Source organism: Osmerus eperlanus, chromosome 24 (assembly GCF_963692335.1).
Source record: "Osmerus eperlanus chromosome 24, fOsmEpe2.1, whole genome shotgun sequence".
Taxonomy (NCBI): domain Eukaryota; kingdom Metazoa; phylum Chordata; class Actinopteri; order Osmeriformes; family Osmeridae; genus Osmerus; species Osmerus eperlanus.
This window is the reverse complement of record NC_085041.1, coordinates 4,729,161-4,745,858: the sequence shown is the minus strand read 5'-3', so window position 1 is coordinate 4,745,858 and position 16,698 is coordinate 4,729,161. Positions and strand designations below refer to the sequence as shown.

General features: G+C 43.4%; 1 protein-coding gene across 1 annotated transcript; it reads left to right on the top strand.

The window, feature by feature from the left end:
- Nucleotides 1–2,517: 2,517 nt before the first annotated feature.
- si:ch73-60h1.1 (calcium/calmodulin-dependent protein kinase type IV) lies at nucleotides 2,518–16,253 on the top strand. The gene is made up of 11 exons (XM_062450839.1): nucleotides 2,518–3,923; nucleotides 6,495–6,573; nucleotides 6,657–6,719; nucleotides 6,881–6,963; nucleotides 7,601–7,673; nucleotides 11,814–11,904; nucleotides 12,183–12,257; nucleotides 12,536–12,611; nucleotides 13,050–13,176; nucleotides 13,507–13,659; nucleotides 14,212–16,253. Exons 1-11 carry the CDS (start codon nucleotides 3,817–3,819, stop codon nucleotides 14,737–14,739), a joined length of 1,455 nt encoding a protein of 484 aa, XP_062306823.1. The 5' UTR covers nucleotides 2,518–3,816; the 3' UTR covers nucleotides 14,740–16,253.
- The last annotated feature ends 445 nt before the right edge of the window (nucleotides 16,254–16,698 follow it).

Below are 16,698 nucleotides of genomic sequence, written 5' to 3'. Positions count from 1 at the left end.
ATCAATTGTTATTTTCCTCAGTACGGAATGTTTGAAAATGTGTTTAGCATATCATGAAAGTTGTTTGATTAACTTTTGTTCAAGTGAACATTTGAATGTCAGTAAGTGGAGAAAAGGACAATTTATATGTAATTCTGTGAAATGAACAGCAGTAATGGTATCATTCTCACCCAAACAGTCAGTGCCAGTACAATTGACAAAAGATTAAACGTCAGAAACATACCGAGGTGCTGCTGCCCCGAGATGAAATAAGAAAGAGACCATGATTCCATTTAATGGCCTTTGAAAATGTATGATGACAGCAAGATAACCACATGTTTTTCCCAGAGACGTCCATGCCTACAGTAATAGGCCCTCTCCCCTTATTTTGAAAGCTTGCACAAATCTCACATGAGCTATATTATGTCAAATTAGCCGGTGCAATTTCAGAGGGCTGAAAAATACAGTCATTTAATTCACCAAATATCATATAGATAATTGCAGTGGATGGTTCCAGTAAGCTTGCAAAAGTTGCCTCCACAATACACTGTTGTCAATTAGAGGTATCAATATTTTTCAGACGGTTTTTATGAAGCTGTAAAATCCTGTTAAGTAGAACATGCTGGTAAGTGCGGGAAGGGGAATATGATGGAGAGATAATGGGGACTATGCTCTGCTCTACTCTACCCTACCGACCCACCCCCCACAATACCCTACCCCACCCCACAACTCATACCCTTCCCACCCCACACCCTACCCCAACCCTCACCCTAACCCACCCCACACCCTACCCACCCCAACCCTCACCCTACCCCACACCCTACCCCAACACTCACTATAAGTTGCTTTCATTGTGTTATCTTTTTATTTGATTATTTCATGACATGCTGTGGATTGCTGTTACATCCCGGTTTGATTAGGCCTACAGTTTCAAATGTGTCAGTGCAGAAAGTGCTTGATTTCTTGTTTGTTTTCTGATGACAGGAATATGAGCCATAAAGTTCCAACGGTATTGATGTAATCTCCAAGGCAACTCTCAGACAACAAAGAGTTTGCCATCTGGGATTTACCTCAGGGAAGTGTGTGGTATTGCTGTAGATGTTGCTCTACTTCAACAACGTCTTCAGGGAGTGGGTGGGGAGGGTGAAATCATTGAGGTTGTCTAGTGTAACAGCATAGAGCTAGAAGAATGAGGCGTTCGCTCTGGTTCAACTGTTTCTTGGTATTTGCTGCCATCTAGTGGCCGTCATTATAATTGATCAAATGTTAAATGTTCTACGATTTTATGTCGTCAGGAGTACTTTGGCATCAAGTGGTATTCACGTTGTGTATAGAGCTAATATAGTTTGTATGTTTAGCTCAGTGGTTAAAGCATTTGACTGCAGATCAAGAGATTGCAGATTCAAATCCCCCCTCTACTGTACACTACTTTGGCTAAAAGTGTCCCGTGAATGAATAAAAAATTTAAAACACACTGTAAAACTCCAGAAACATTGTGGACAGGAAATGAAACATTGAAGCCCAGGTTGCACAATTTGTTCTTAATTTCTTAAATATTTGTTGTCTCTAAAGGGAACAGACTTAACCCTTGTGTTATCTTCGGGTCACTGATGACTGATGGGTCACCATCGTATTGCGACAACTTTACCGCAACTTTACCGCAACTTTACCGCATACAAAAACAAAGTGAAGCATTTTCTTTTAACCGTTGGGCTGTCGCAGACCCCCCACATTGCAAATAAAATTATTTTATTTGTTTTTGTATTGGGTAAACACAACGGTAGTTCGTTATGAACCTTCTGGTCATGTGACCCGAAGGCAGCACAAGGGTTAAAAAGTGACTCCGTCAGCTCTGCAGATCTTCAAACAATGCTTCACCTAACTGAAACCTCCAATGTTGTCCCATGTTTCAGAGCCCTGAGTCCGATTACAGCCATGTGCCAGATCATCTGGTAAAACTGGTCTGTGCACGGTTAAAAGGTCTGAGTCAAACCAGGCCACTTAAAGACGCAGGCTTTTATGAAAACCATGCGCATGAGACCGATCTTTGCTTGATTAGTTGTGTCTGACAGTTGCTCTCTGTGGATGTAGGTTAAAAGACCCAAGGTCAAACCCTGAATACTGACAAGCAATGGATTGACACCTGTGACACTTTTATAGTGCAAATGTCACTTACCCATGGGAGTGACACACACACAGACTTGAGAATTATAGGCTAATTTTCCTTAGCACTACATTGCTGCTGTTAAGGTGTATTTTAGCATTACATTTCAACTTCTCAAAATCATGAAACAGGTTTAGTGACTACTGTATCGTATTGTTCAATGTTATACATGATCTGTTCACCCAGATTTTTATGCTTTTTTGATGGGACGTTTTAGGTATCAATTTAGTGTTGTAAATGATCAAATTAGTGTCTACATACAAAACTATGACATACCTAGGATATGTTGCAACAGAAAGCAAATGAAATTTAAAGGCACACGTTGCTATTACACTGCCCTTATTTTTTTTATGGGTAGCTGTCCAGGGTGCTGATTCAGGTGGGGGGAAGGCGGAAGCAAATGTCTGTAGTTGATGGAGGCTATATTCGATTATCGCTCATAAGGCTCGTCTTCCTCACACATGGTGAGGTGATTTCCTGATGCTCTGCGACCGAGAAACCAAAACAAACACACCACGAGCAAGAGACTGACAGATGTTGTCTTCCGTCGAAAGCAGTGGGGGATTTTCCGGGCAGACCCTTATTATGAATGTAGGCTGCACCGGAATCGAAGCCGTCCGAACGGGATTGTATTGTATATGCGTTACAAGGTTTAGATTGAGTGCTTGACTTCCAATTGCAGTTTAGATTGTTGTTTCTGAATGCGACGGATTGGAAGGAATCTGTGGGCGTGGAACTGAGATTACAGATATCCCTTGCCGCCCCCCCTCCCCCAGCAACACCAATACACCACCCTAACCACCAAATCCCAGCCTTATACCCACCAAGGCCGAGGATGGAGCGAATAAACTACAGATATTCTTACGGAGCCTTGGATGAACGTTAACGTCAGTAGTCGTTCCTTTTGTGAGCTGATAGCCTGTTATCTTATTTGCTGCCCTTTGGAACAATAAACACTGGTAACCGATCGATCTTTATTTGGATTCGTATCGTGAACGCTTGTATTTCGGACCATGGAGCGTTCGCCTTCCCGACACCAAACAGCTATAATCGAATAGTCTGAGATGCTTAGTTTTTTACATTATCGAGTACAAATATTGTTTCCACGCCGGTTATTGTTAATACCTATGTTTCTGATGCTGAAAATCAAAGCGGAGACTTGAGGACTTGTCACCTGATACAACGAGGCCCCATGGAAACTGCGACAATTTTGGATATAGCCTAATAAACTTCAAGTGAAATATATTTTCAGATTTCCCAAATGGATTCATGCATGGACAAGTAATATATATATATATTTAAAAAAAAGCCCAAACATAATTGGTTGGTTTTTAAATGATTTATTTTAGAATTCCCAGGTCTGGCTGAGCCATCTGCTTTCATATGTCCACCGACGGGCGCTTTGAGGGTAACAAAAACAGCAGAATTTATAACAAATTCTGCCACAAACCAAGCGCAGCCAATTTGTAGATATTGACTGAACAAACCAAAGACTTATCACGATTGCGCACAGTGGCATGGGGCATTGCTGAACAAGATTATGCATTCTCCTCGATTTACTTAATCTGGGCATTACGTTTCAATCTTAAAAAGAGGGAAAGTCGAGGGTTTACGCTTCTCGGGAATTCTCTCGCGCAAGTGTGTGTGACAGAAAGTGCGAGAGAGGGGCCAACATGCCCACTTCACGTTCTGGTGCCAGCCTTGTGGAATATTGGGTGGACGGCTCGAGACGAGATGTCACCGTGGAGGAATTCTATACCATGGGCTCAGAGTTAGGAAGGTAAGGAGCAAGTAGCCTACTGTAGGTAAAGAGATGTAGTCTAACTCATAAACATGCAATGCAATAACACTCGTTCATTGCACGTTACACAAGTCTATGTTTTTCTCATATTTAGACTATTTGTTGATGAGTGGAGACTGGGCTGCAGCCAGCAGCTATTGTGGTCTGTCCTCCCAAGTTTCCCACCATGGACTACAATGTATGACCCCTGACCTCTCACTACTTGGGGTTATAACGAAAGTCCAGTTCAACCGTTCATACCGCTTGTGAATAAGTGCATAATCTGATGATTCTGGCAAACATAACAACACGTCATCTGGCTAGTGTAAGCCAGAAGGGCTCATCCAGAAAACTGGCCCGTAAATATTTTTATAAAAAAAACAAAAAGGCAACATGAACTATTATGTAAAATGATACCACAAAGGGTGATAAAAACTAAATAACTGTTTTTCTTCTGCTACATGATGTTTAACCCTTATAAGAACTATTTTTTGAAATGGAATAAATGAAATTGATATTATAAAGCCAGTGTACACTATTCAGCTTGTGTTGGTATTAGTAAGGTTTCATAACATTTCCTGTTGCACTCTTCTGATCCAAGCCGTTGATTTTTTTTTTACTCAACACAATATCAAACACCTCATTTCACACTAAGCATTATTCTATGCCCCACCAGGTCTTCATTTCTCACTTTTAAAACGCTTTCGACGTGCTCCCCACTTCTTTCTCTCGTTTAATTTGACGTGTGAATCGAAGGAGGTGCACTGTTCCCAGTGGTCTGAGATGTAAGTGGAAAAATAAGCCTCCTCCCAAACATCCTGCTTAATAGGACAAATCTGGCGATGTCTCTAATGTAGGGCCAATGTTTGGGAGAATTAGCAGTAAAGTGCTGAATTACAACTGCCGTGCTCTCAGAATCAGACTTTTAGCACGTAATCCTAATCTGTGATTGACGTTAAAATCACTGCGGCACAGACAGAGTAAACAAGAGGATGGTTCGGAAGGCTGTAACAGCTAGCATGCAGTTAGTTTCCCTGGGCTCCCAGGTCTATGTTTTTTTTTTTGTTAAAGGAGAGGTGTCCTGGTTGTCTAGGAGATATACAGTCACGAGGGTAAAACATGGAGCTGTGGGATTGATAGATTGCATTAGGACAGGTGGAGATGGAGTGATTCATAACCAACACAGGACAGGCTACAAATCTGAGTGGAACGTTTGCTTCAGGGAAACGTCACTTGCGTAACTAATGCCAAAGAGGCAACTCAGTATGAACGTTTCCAGTTAGTACATTTGAACCCATACACCAAAATGATTAAAACCATATTTGGGTCAGGAGGGATATTCTCTCAGAGTAAAAGTTAGGAGAACCATTTGAGAAACTTTAAAACCATTCTCAGATCAGAGACAACCATTTTCATACTATACTGTATACAAAAACAATTTTGAATAGGAAAGGGTCCTAACTGACCCGAACACCTTTGATCTGGAACCTATTTTTCTAGAGGGTTCCACATGGATAGTTGGTTCTAAATAGCCCTCTTCAGAAAATGTAGATTCCAACCATAGAGGCTTTAATGAATGGAACCCCCAGGGCAGACTCTGTCTACCTAATTCTAGAATGGCATGGACTGTCTGACAGTGTTAAGTGTCAATTAGCAGCCACAACACAATACCAGATATGCCTTTTGTGAATACATTATGTATTGATAATGGGCGACTACTGATGTAAGGATTGATAACTTTACAGGAGTATCTGAAACAACCAGTAACTCATAGCACATTTTAAGTACACCTCTATCTCCAACAGTATTATACAGTACCAACCACAGGTGCATAGCCATGATTTCACTTCTGATAAAGGTGTACTGTTAACCAATGAGCAACCAGTCAGTTCTTCAGATGTGACCAGGAGAAGGAGATTGCGTAACAATGCAGATTCCGCAAACGCTGTAGCTCTTGAGCTCTCCTATAGGCAACTCACTCACAAACAGCCAGTGCCTGTGTGGACAAGCAGGTCACAGTAATGAAGATATACTGTACATTTGTCCAGGGCCTCACACACAGATTTCATAGTAGATTTAAAAGCAGGGATGACACGAGACAGACCTGTCACGTATCAGATTATTCATGGTTTTCAGCCTGGATTTAGTGCTCTGCTTACTCTGCCCCATTGTAATGGTGTCAGTGCTCTGAATAGCTTTAGTTCACCAATAATGTCCTCCTTGGAGGTTCCATTCCTTTTATTGATGAGAACTTATCATAAGGCTATCTAATGGTTCTTAATAGTGACTCTTTATTGGCTGCACATTACAGCCTACTTATGACCCACTTTATCTAGTACATGAAGTAGAGTTAGAATAAGCAGTTGGTAATCTAAAAGGTTTCAAGTGTTTTTGTGTATTTAAATGTCATTATGATACATGAAGTAAATGGATGTAGTATAGATAATAAAAATCATGTAATCCTCTTTGTCAATGTTAAACGAACAAATAATTATTATAAGGACAATTTTGTACATTGTCAATGCAATACCGCCTTTCATACATATCAAAATCCTGTTTGTGTTTCCTCAGAGGGGCAACATCTGTGGTTTTCCGCTGTGAGGAGAAGCAGTCTCAGAAGCCGTATGCTGTTAAGGTCCTGAAGAAGACTGTGAGTATCTGCAATTTTACAGTCATCTGTTCCAACCCCATCAAAACAACATCCGTAGAGCTTATTTTCCTCCTCCATTGCAGATTGACAAGAAAATTGTACGGACTGAAATTGGAGTTTTGTTGCGTCTTTCTCATCCCAATATTGTAAGTGTTCACACGTTAGTTACACAGTGTTATTACTAGTGCCGTGTAAACACAACAGAAGTGCACATTCCTCATAAACACGGAAAAACTGAATGTGAATTTTGTGTAAATCGATGACGCCAGCCTAGTCATAACGTTCCTCTGTGTGTTGTGTCTCCCAGATCAGATTAAAGGAGATCTTTGAGACGGAGACAGATATTGCTCTCATCTTGGAACTGGTTACCGGAGGAGAACTCTTCGACAGGTCCTCAACAACACAAAATACACCCTCACACGCATACCAAACCCTACCCGACCATACTTCAACTCCCACATCCATGACAAAATTGCTTTCAGCCGTACTGGGCAAAGGTGGAAGCCATTTCCCTTCCACAATCTCACAGTTCCATTTCCCCTCTTCATCATTAGCGGCAATTTACGACCCAGATGTTATTGAGATGCAGAGTGCAAAGGGAACAGAAAATGAAATTTGGAATGACCCCCACGGCTGTTGCCAGGAGACAGACACGAGATCTGTGGTGGACTACAACGCAAACTCCAGCCTATCTGTGGAGCTCTTGTAAATGTTGCCCTTCCACGCAGCGAGCTCTGAGTCACTGGTGCTCATTGTGGTCGTACATTGCCGGAATTTACTTTGAGTGCTGAAACACCGTTTGGAAATGTGAATTACATTTTTGGTTAGTCCGAAGACTTTCCAAAGTGTAGCAAACTGTTTCCCAGATGGACCAATCAATGAAATGTGTGTGCAGTATTTTGGAAACCTAGTTAACAATCCAAAACCACAGGGCTCGGATTCGAAGAGGTGTATGGTTAGTCAGGTAAATAGGTGACTAACCACCGTTCAAGCTTGTGACTGTGTTTCTTTGGTTCTGTTCTGACAGGATTGTGGAGAGGGGCTACTACAGTGAGAGAGACGCAGCCCACGTCATCAAGCAGATACTGGAGGCAGTGGCGGTAAGATAATGACCTCGAGGGACTGCTGGCCAATAGCCTTCAGCCAGTTGCCTTGACATTTTGGATGAAGTCTTTTGTGTGGAGACATTACGCTGTGGGCTTGTGGGTGTGGGGGATCTTTTACTGTGGCTGGCCATCCACCAGGCATCACTGTCGCATTTTCGAACCCACTAGTTTGCCCAACGAGAGCTTACCATACCTCACCGCACTTGAACTGGGCAGGTTCTAGAAACTATTCCGGAAAAACACCACTTTAGCCACAATACCACTGAGAAGCTGGCAAACTGAACATATACACCATGGCCCCATTTGGAGAGCGTGGTCTGCATGTTGGCTAAGCTGCCCTTGTTTGGTAATCTTAAAAATAACACAGTTTACTACTGTCATATGTGCTCTTCCGATTGTATTTAGGGGATCGAAATGCCACAGAACGTTTGACTGTCTGTTCACGATTATTTCATGGAATTTTGCGTGTTTTCTACAAGCATTCCATAGTTTTTCAGATTAACATAATCACCCCTACAGCAAAGTTTAATGCTTGAGATTTGATTTTTGCAGAAGGCATGTGTGTGTAACCACTGTGTAGATGCCCAATCTCCCCTTGGCAATGTAGAACAGAGTTTTAAGTTGAATGATATCCAAGTGTAAAAATAGAAAATGATCAAATAGAAAATGCCACTAAACATCATTTTTGGGAGTTAGCATAGCAATGGCAAGTGAATGTCAACCAGAAGATTAGTGTCAGAGCCTTTATTTTGAAATACAAATGTATTGTAATCCCAGGGCATAGCCTGAGACTTGGCTGGACACAAACATACACACACATACACACACACACACACACACAAACACACAGGATAGCAGCATGTTTCTCTGAGTGGTAGATGTGGGTCAGATGTCATCAGTCCATGCTGGAGGAAAGGCGGACGTGTGTATCTGCGTGTATCTGTGCATGTGTGCGTGTATCTGTGCATGTATCTGTGCGTGTATCTGTGTGTGTGTGCGTGTATCTGTGCATGTATCTGTGCGTGTATCTGTGCATGTATCTGTGCATGTATCTGTGCGTGTGTGCTTATATCTGCGCGTGTGTGCGTGTATCTGCGCGTGTGTGAGTGTATCTGCGCGTGTGCGCGTGTATCTGTGCGTGTGTGCGTGTATCTGCGCGTGTGTGCGTGTATCTGTGCGTGTGTGCGTGTATGTGTGTTTGATGAGCTACAAGTGTGAAATAATCCTCTCAGAGAGCCATCACAATCCCCCCCCCCCCGCTTTTAATCTTCTGACCAAGAGACGCAGCCGACAGCAGATATGTGGGCTGCCAGTTACGTAACAGCTCTGACAAGAGCGTTCCTGTGTGACAATAAACCTACTGCTGTGGCCGCCATATGTGCGCATTGGTTTCCAAAGCATGCTTAACACTGGAGGACTTTAATCCATGTTTGTTATTTTAAAATTCTCGACTGAGTGTTAGTGCCTGTGATGATGTGTGGTGCAAAGCAAGACGGAGCGGATTTAATTTGAGACAGTAGATGCTTGTTCAGGTGCTTGTGGATAGGTGAGCAGGTTAACACTTGATGCTATTTCTTCGTTTTTATGTATCTCTAGAACCGAGCGTCTAATTATGTTCCCGACATTCTGTATATAACTTACAACATAGGATTCGTAAATAAACTCCAACCTGCATGCACCATTTTCCCATGGGAAAATGTGTCCAAACTTTTGACTGGTACTGTATCCTATCACATATCCTAGCCCATACTTGGATTTCATTGAGAACGAAGCCTGCTGGGGAGTCAGGTGGCTGAGCGGTTAGGGAATCAGGCTAGTAATTAGAAGGTTGCCGGTTCAAATCCTGGCTGTGCAAAATGACACTGTGTCCTTGGGCAAGGCACTTCACCCTACTTGCCTCGGGGGGAATGTCCCTGTACTTACTGTAAGTCGCTCTGGATAAGAGCGTCTGCTAAATGACTAAATGTAAATGTAAATGTGCTGGGATTCAGAATTTTGTGACCACCTGCGTTTGAAGTTCACATTTCATCACAGCAATAAAGCACACAGAGAAGGTGTGCTCCAACTGTTTACATACGACGCACAGAATTTGATTGCAAACACAATCCTTCCTATAGATACTGTAAATCAATCCTGGAGCAGAGCCCAGCGCCTTCCACAAATCCTCCCACGTGTATACCGAAAGTGTAGTCGGTGTGATTCATCCTTAGGGCCTGGGAAATAAATCATCAAGATCGAGGTTAAAACTCCTCTCTCTCTCTCTCTCTCTCTCTCTCTCTCTCTCTCTCTCTCTCTCTCTCTCTCTCAATCTCCTGCACACTGTATTCCGAGGACCTGCTCGCCTTTTTTTCCTGTGTGTATCATCTTGTTAAAAAGCCACATCTGCCCAGACCCTCTGAGCACAAACGCAATTAACACGGCTCGACTCAGCAATGAGTCATGGCAGGCGTACTTTAGGCTCCCGGACCAGATACAGTGAACCGGCAGACCTCTCCTTAATGGAGGATGATTCTGTGATTAACGGCCCCTAGCACTGCCAGACAGACCGCCAGAGAATCTCAGGAGAGATAGGTTCAAAAGGTTTGCTTGGGGGGACCATCAATAGGAGGCATGCGGGCAGTGAATATTTTTCCATTAGTGCTAATAGCAGTCAAGCCGGCCACTTAGCATGGATGGCGGCTAATGGGAGACCTGGGGCTTAACCACGGAGCTTTCTCGCTGAAGCATCGCTTGCTAATTTGCCAAAATGAGTTTCCCTGTGTCCGTTGTCCGTGTGCGGCCAGGGGAAGTGCCCGGTAATGACGAGAGTGCCCCCCTACTGGTGCGTGGGTGAGCAGGAGGACAGAGGTTGGACTTAGAGAGGGTCGCCCTGGAAACCGGGCAAATATTGTGATGGTTCCTCTCGGGTTGTGGTGGGTTGTGAAATGGCCATTGGAGCAGAGGTGGATCAGCCTCCTCCCGGGCACCTCCAGGCAGTCCTCCGGTCCTGAATAAATACATCAGATTCTGTTAATCAATGCCCCGATGAGCAGTACACAGAATCTGGTATGTTAACGTAGGCTATCTGGCTATAGAATCCACAATATGGTCCGTGGACTTTGCCCTAGTCAGGAGGAAAATCGGTGCTCAATTGCATTTTCTGTCTGATTAATAACATATCCTTTAGGCATGTCTAGAGACCATTAGAATGTTATAATTGGATTTCTGTGCACCAAACCCAGAACACATCAGGAAATGATAAACATGCTAGACCCCAATGACCAGGAAGCAGAAACCAAATCAAGTTAGAAAGCAAACTCTCTCGAGTGACAGAGAGAGGACTTCTTTGTCGTCTTGCGACAGAGCAGTGGGAGATCTTGTGAGCTGTTCGAATTAACCCATCTGTTGGGTCCTATTTTGGATTATGGGGATGCTCATTTACAGTTTCAATTAATCCTGCCAGTGCCCTGATTGAGTCAAATCCCTCAGGTCCCTCAGTAATTCACTTCCTTCTTTAGCTCCTTCAGCGGGCTCCATCTTGTGCCCGCTCTGCTCTGCAGGGGTTGACGCCTGCTCGGATCAGTCATCCTGTTTACACGTCTGCAGCACACACTCAACACCTTTCTGGGTTCTTACACAGACAGTTACATTCTGGAGTGTTTTCAAAATGGATGGATGGATGTTTTTCAAAATGTATTGAGTCACTAAGGACATTTAGACACTTGATTTTTTAAGGAATTCTGTTCCAAATAGTTCCTTACACACACACACACACCTACAGTCAAATGGTTAGAGTTTAGTAACCTGGTGAAATTGACTTATATCTTAAATATAGGCATAACTATTATTGTTGGATAGAGGAGCGGTTGACAGCCTTTTAGTTTTGCTGTTGAGTTTGACAAAAAAGACTCCAATAAGGGCAGCTCCAGGTCCATGTGAGAGACAAGAAATAAATCGTTCTTAACAGGAAGATAGTTGTTCTTAACAGGAAAATCGTTGTTCAAAGTGCTGCGCTGAGTCGGCCTCCATTTGTGTGTGTCATCTTCTGTAAGTGATACCATCAGGGTCTTTAGGTCAAAGTGACCTAAATATAAATGGCAGCGGCCCGCTTTCCACTGACTGTGTTTGTGTCATTGTTCTGTGTTTTGGTGACAGTACTTACATGAGAATGGAGTGGTGCACCGTGATCTCAAACCAGAGAACCTCCTCTATGCTGACCTGTCATTGGATGCACCCCTCAAGATTGGTAAACCTCATCCTGTTAGATACCTCCTTGAGCAATGCTTTTATCACATTAGTCATTCTGTAATGTCGTTCAATTGTGTAGTCATTCTCATTCATGTAACCTCAATTCAAAACATGAATTGTGATTGATTAGAACAGAAAGTTCAAAGCCTATAACCTGAGGGAATTTTAACATGTTGTGGCAATGTAACAAGTCTACCTTCCCACCACTTGGAAAAAGTGGTGGGAAGGTAGCGATTTTATCCAAGTTTCCTAATGAAATCTCGGTTTTCTTTCCAGCTGACTTTGGCTTGTCCAAAATAATTGATGAGCAAGTCACCATGAAGACAGTGTGTGGCACTCCTGGTTACTGTGGTGAGTTCCCAACTGAAAGATTTGAATTGGAGAAATGTGTTGTAGAGGCAGCAGTGCTTTAGCAGCTGCACTGCAGTTACCCTAGTGTTATACAACAGCACCTATCTCTGGAAAAGAAAAGTCCTTGACTTTTTGTCGGTTGTTTGAGCTGCATATTTTTCAAGTCGGTTTGCTACTCTTACATCATGCGTGTTTGGATAGTGGGGTGCGCTGCGTGAGTCAGCGGAGCTCTCATCTGTCTGTGTGGGAACTGACAGCCTGCTCTCCATCTCTCTCAGCTCCTGAGATTCTCCGAGGCAATGCCTACGGTCCCGAAGTGGACATGTGGTCTGTGGGAGTCATCCTCTACATACTGTGAGTGCGACAAAACACTCGGAAACCTGTCCCAAGATCTGGACGTACTGTCCTCACCATGGGCAAGCTTGTTGCAGGATGTGCTGGGAACACACTGAGCTTCTCTTCTCACCGCAAACATTATCAAACATGATCTGATCCCATCGTAGATTTCCCCTTTCTCCTGATTCTCCGGATGCATTGATTTCTGTTTCTCATTGCCTGATCTGAAGTCTGCGGTTTCTTATCAGAAGCTTCCAGTACCTTTTAGTAGAAAGTAGATGTGAGTATTTTAAAAAATCAACTGGGAAGACAAATCTAATCTCTGTCACTTTCCCACTTTCCCCTCTCTCTCTCTCTCTCTCTCTCTCTCTCTCTCTCTCTCTCTCTCTCTCTCTCTCTCTCTCTCTCTCTCTCTCTCTCTCTCTCTCTCTCTCTCTCTTTCTCTCTCTCTCTCAGGCTCTGTGGGTTTGAGCCTTTCTTTGACCCAAGGGGAGACCAGTACATGTACAGTCGCATCCTCAACTGTGATTATGAGTTTGTCTCCCCCTGGTGGGATGACGTCTCTCTCAACGCAAAGGATTTGGTAGGTCGGCCATGTCTTCACTTCAAATACAGGCTTTGATCTGACAGCTATTTTTTGCTTATATAACATTAAATGTTATACAAGTTGATATTAGAACATTTCTTTAAGAAAATTCTGATTTCATAATGATTATACAACTATATTATATATACTTTGAAGGCTAGGATTAGCAGTTCTTTCCTTTATCTATTCTAGATATCGGCCCCTATACATATTAATAAAAATAAATACAGGTGAAAAGCATCTACAACACGTACATCTTTAGTCAATGAGCCCTTTCTCCAAGGCTTAACATTTTCAAACCTGTATTTCCACCCTGTGTGTCACCAGGTCAGTAAGCTGATAGTGCAGGACCCTCACAAACGCCTCAGCGTTCAGGAGGCCCTGCAGCACCCGTGGGTGCTGGGCAAGGCGGCCCGCTTCTCACACATGGACACCACACAGAGGAAGCTTCAGGAGTTCAACGCCCGGCGGAAACTCAAGGTGGGGGGGGGGGGGGGGGGGCGAGGGAGAGCCTCCACTTTGACTATTACAAGATCTAATTACATGTCGAAATACACAATATTTTTATGGGTGTAGTAGATGTTAATCTAATAGGGTTGCATCACATGATATGAAATGAAAACTTGACAAGTATAGGCACCGACAGGCAATAATAGTTAATATGATTGTGTGTTGTGCTTTTCCTTCTAGACATGCATATGTATGTGCATGTTTCAGTGTACTTCAAATTATTCCTCATACTTTAATTATGTATTTGCCTCAATAAATTGGCTGCTCCTTTATCTTTTCTCTGAACAGGTGCTTGCCACTCATCTCTTATGATCACATAAAAATGGCATTAGGCCAGTACACAGCTGTGAAAATAACACGAGTGTGTGTGCGGTGTGTGTATGTTTGTGTGTGCGTGCTGTGTGTGTATGTGCCTGCGTACGTGGCCTGTATGTACGTGTGTATGTACGTGCATGCGCGCGTGTCCGTGCCGTGTGTGTATGTGTGTGTTCGTATGTGCGTGTGTGTGTGTATCTCCCCCAGGCTGCCATGAAAGCCGTGGTGGCCACCAGCCGCATGCACGAAAGCTCCCGGCGGCGTACCGACAGCTGCGACATCCCGGGCTCCGACAAGACCTCCAGGCAGAGCAGCATGCAGCAGGACGCCCCCCCGGACTCCCAGGGAGAGGCCAGCCAGGCCAAGGACACCACCGAGGGGACCCAGGAGGACGGGGAGGTCCTGGGCTCCCAGAACCAGTCCGTACCATGCTCCCTCCTGCCACGCAGCCCCAAACCGGCCCCGCCCACCTCCCCTCTGCCCAAGGGGGCAGCCCCCGGGTGCCCACCACCCACCAGGCCCCCCCTCAAGCCAGACGGGCTTCGGCAAAATTCGGTTATCCCCAAAACGGCGTTGGTACGACCCAGGATACCCCAGAGGAGCTGTTCGTCTGTGGACACCGTGGCGAAAAGTGAGACGGCTCAGGTGTTGGCCACGCCCCCGAGTCCTAAGAGCATCAGCAATGGGTATGTCGTGGGGGTGGAGTCTGGCAGTAAGACCGCCCAGTGTCAGTGAGTGACAGGTTCCAAAGACACAAGTTACAAGCATTCAAGAACTCCTACTGGTGGATTCAGCAGCTAATGCCGTTGTGCTGTAGAGTCTTGCAGAGACTTGCGTGATATGACTAGAGAAATGATGACCGTGTTGAAGAAGAAGGCTGGGCGACTGATTGACTTGTCACACACCTCACCTTCCTCCGGGCTGCATAGTCTGGAAAAAACGATTGATTTGACATCCCTCCATATAACTTGTCCATTGTGTGAGATGATGAGTTGGAGATGTAAAATAGATCAGTAAATTAGCTTTTAACTTCGGTCTCCACTTTGCTGCCTACCTGACCTGCTTTAACTTATCTACTTTCCCGTTTGTTTTCAAGGCGAGGTTGACCAGGAGAAAGGTTTTCGTTAGGGACAACTTGAAAAGACAATCTGTTTTCATACTTTGTATGCTCTGCACCTTTCTACTAATAAATGTTGGAATCTACTGACTTCATATGCAAACTCATGAATACAAATATATAATCCTCTTCTTGCACCTCATTGCTTTCAGGTAGTAAATATATTGTATTTGTGAGCTGACGAATATAGTCAAGATGTATTGTAAAATGTTTACTTTGCAATTATTGTAAATGCTGACCTAATGTTTGCTCTATATATGGTTTGAATCAAAACAGACAACGGCGATAAAATAACAGTCATTGTTGTAAATATCAAAATCAACAAGTCAACAGCTATTTCAAATCCTTTAATCCAACCCTTCTCACCCTCCACCACACTCTCTACCTCTCTTTGTACAGGCGCTTCCAACCTGTGATTGCAGATTCTGTAAAGAGACACCACTACTGAATATATACGAAGCAAAACAGAGCATTTCCCCAAACCGCCCCTCAAATGATATTGCCAGTGCCAGGCAAACACTTCTGAGGAGAAAACGTCATTATAATAAGCAAAGGGCTTTTCCAGTTTCAAACAGTTGGAAATCAAAATGAAACTGTTTCATATTTCCTTGAGTAAGTTTCTGTTTAATGGGCACACATTTGCTTTTCTGGAATGCATTATCTTACTAACTCCAACATTGCCAAATAGTAGGTCTTGTATATTGCTGACATGATAACACAGGTAGAAATGATTTGCAGGATATGTGTAAAGTGGATTTTTGCTTATTAGTATTATTATTGAATGCACAAAATATTTATTTAGTGGGGAAAAAACCCAGTTGTAGTTAAATATATTGTGTTTGTTATGTAGTTTCAGTATTTCCTGTTTTCTTGATGAAAAAGGTACTTTATTTTGGAACATATTTTAGACATAATATTGAAACCAATAATCATAGCTGTATAAAGAGTGGGGAATCTATAGGCGAGTGTAAAGTTCTATTATTTTTGGATGTTCTATCATATCACAATAATTCCAATGAATCAGATTTGATTGTTCTGTATTCTGCATAAATATTAAAAACAGCACATGTTTACAATGGTAGATACTGTTAACAGATATTAAAAGGAATAAAATGTGGATTTTGAAGTCAAACACCGGCTTTTGAATGTAATGTGACCTGAATGACAGTTCATTGAAACTAGGCATGGGAATGAACAGGCCACTGATAATTGACCTACCAACTGACCTAAAATAGGCCTTCTGGGGGGGAAAAGTATGACCACATACTTTACCACAATATACTTCCAGATATTGTACTTAACTAAAACCAAAACACCGAGAGGATTGGGTCCCATTCCTAAACACATGTCCTGCTTGCCTGATTCCACATGAATAGCTACTGCTGGGGTTCCACTCCTCTGCAGAAACATTCCAGATACCAGTGACAGTGTGGGTGCCATATTGTTCCCTGGCTGTCAGAATAGTGTTTTGCTTTGGGTCCACCACTGTGTCGTTGACCCACCAGGTCATGTCTGCCTGCATTGGCTCTAGGCCACTGAGAACACACACCAGCACTGGGGTGGTTTCACGGTTACCA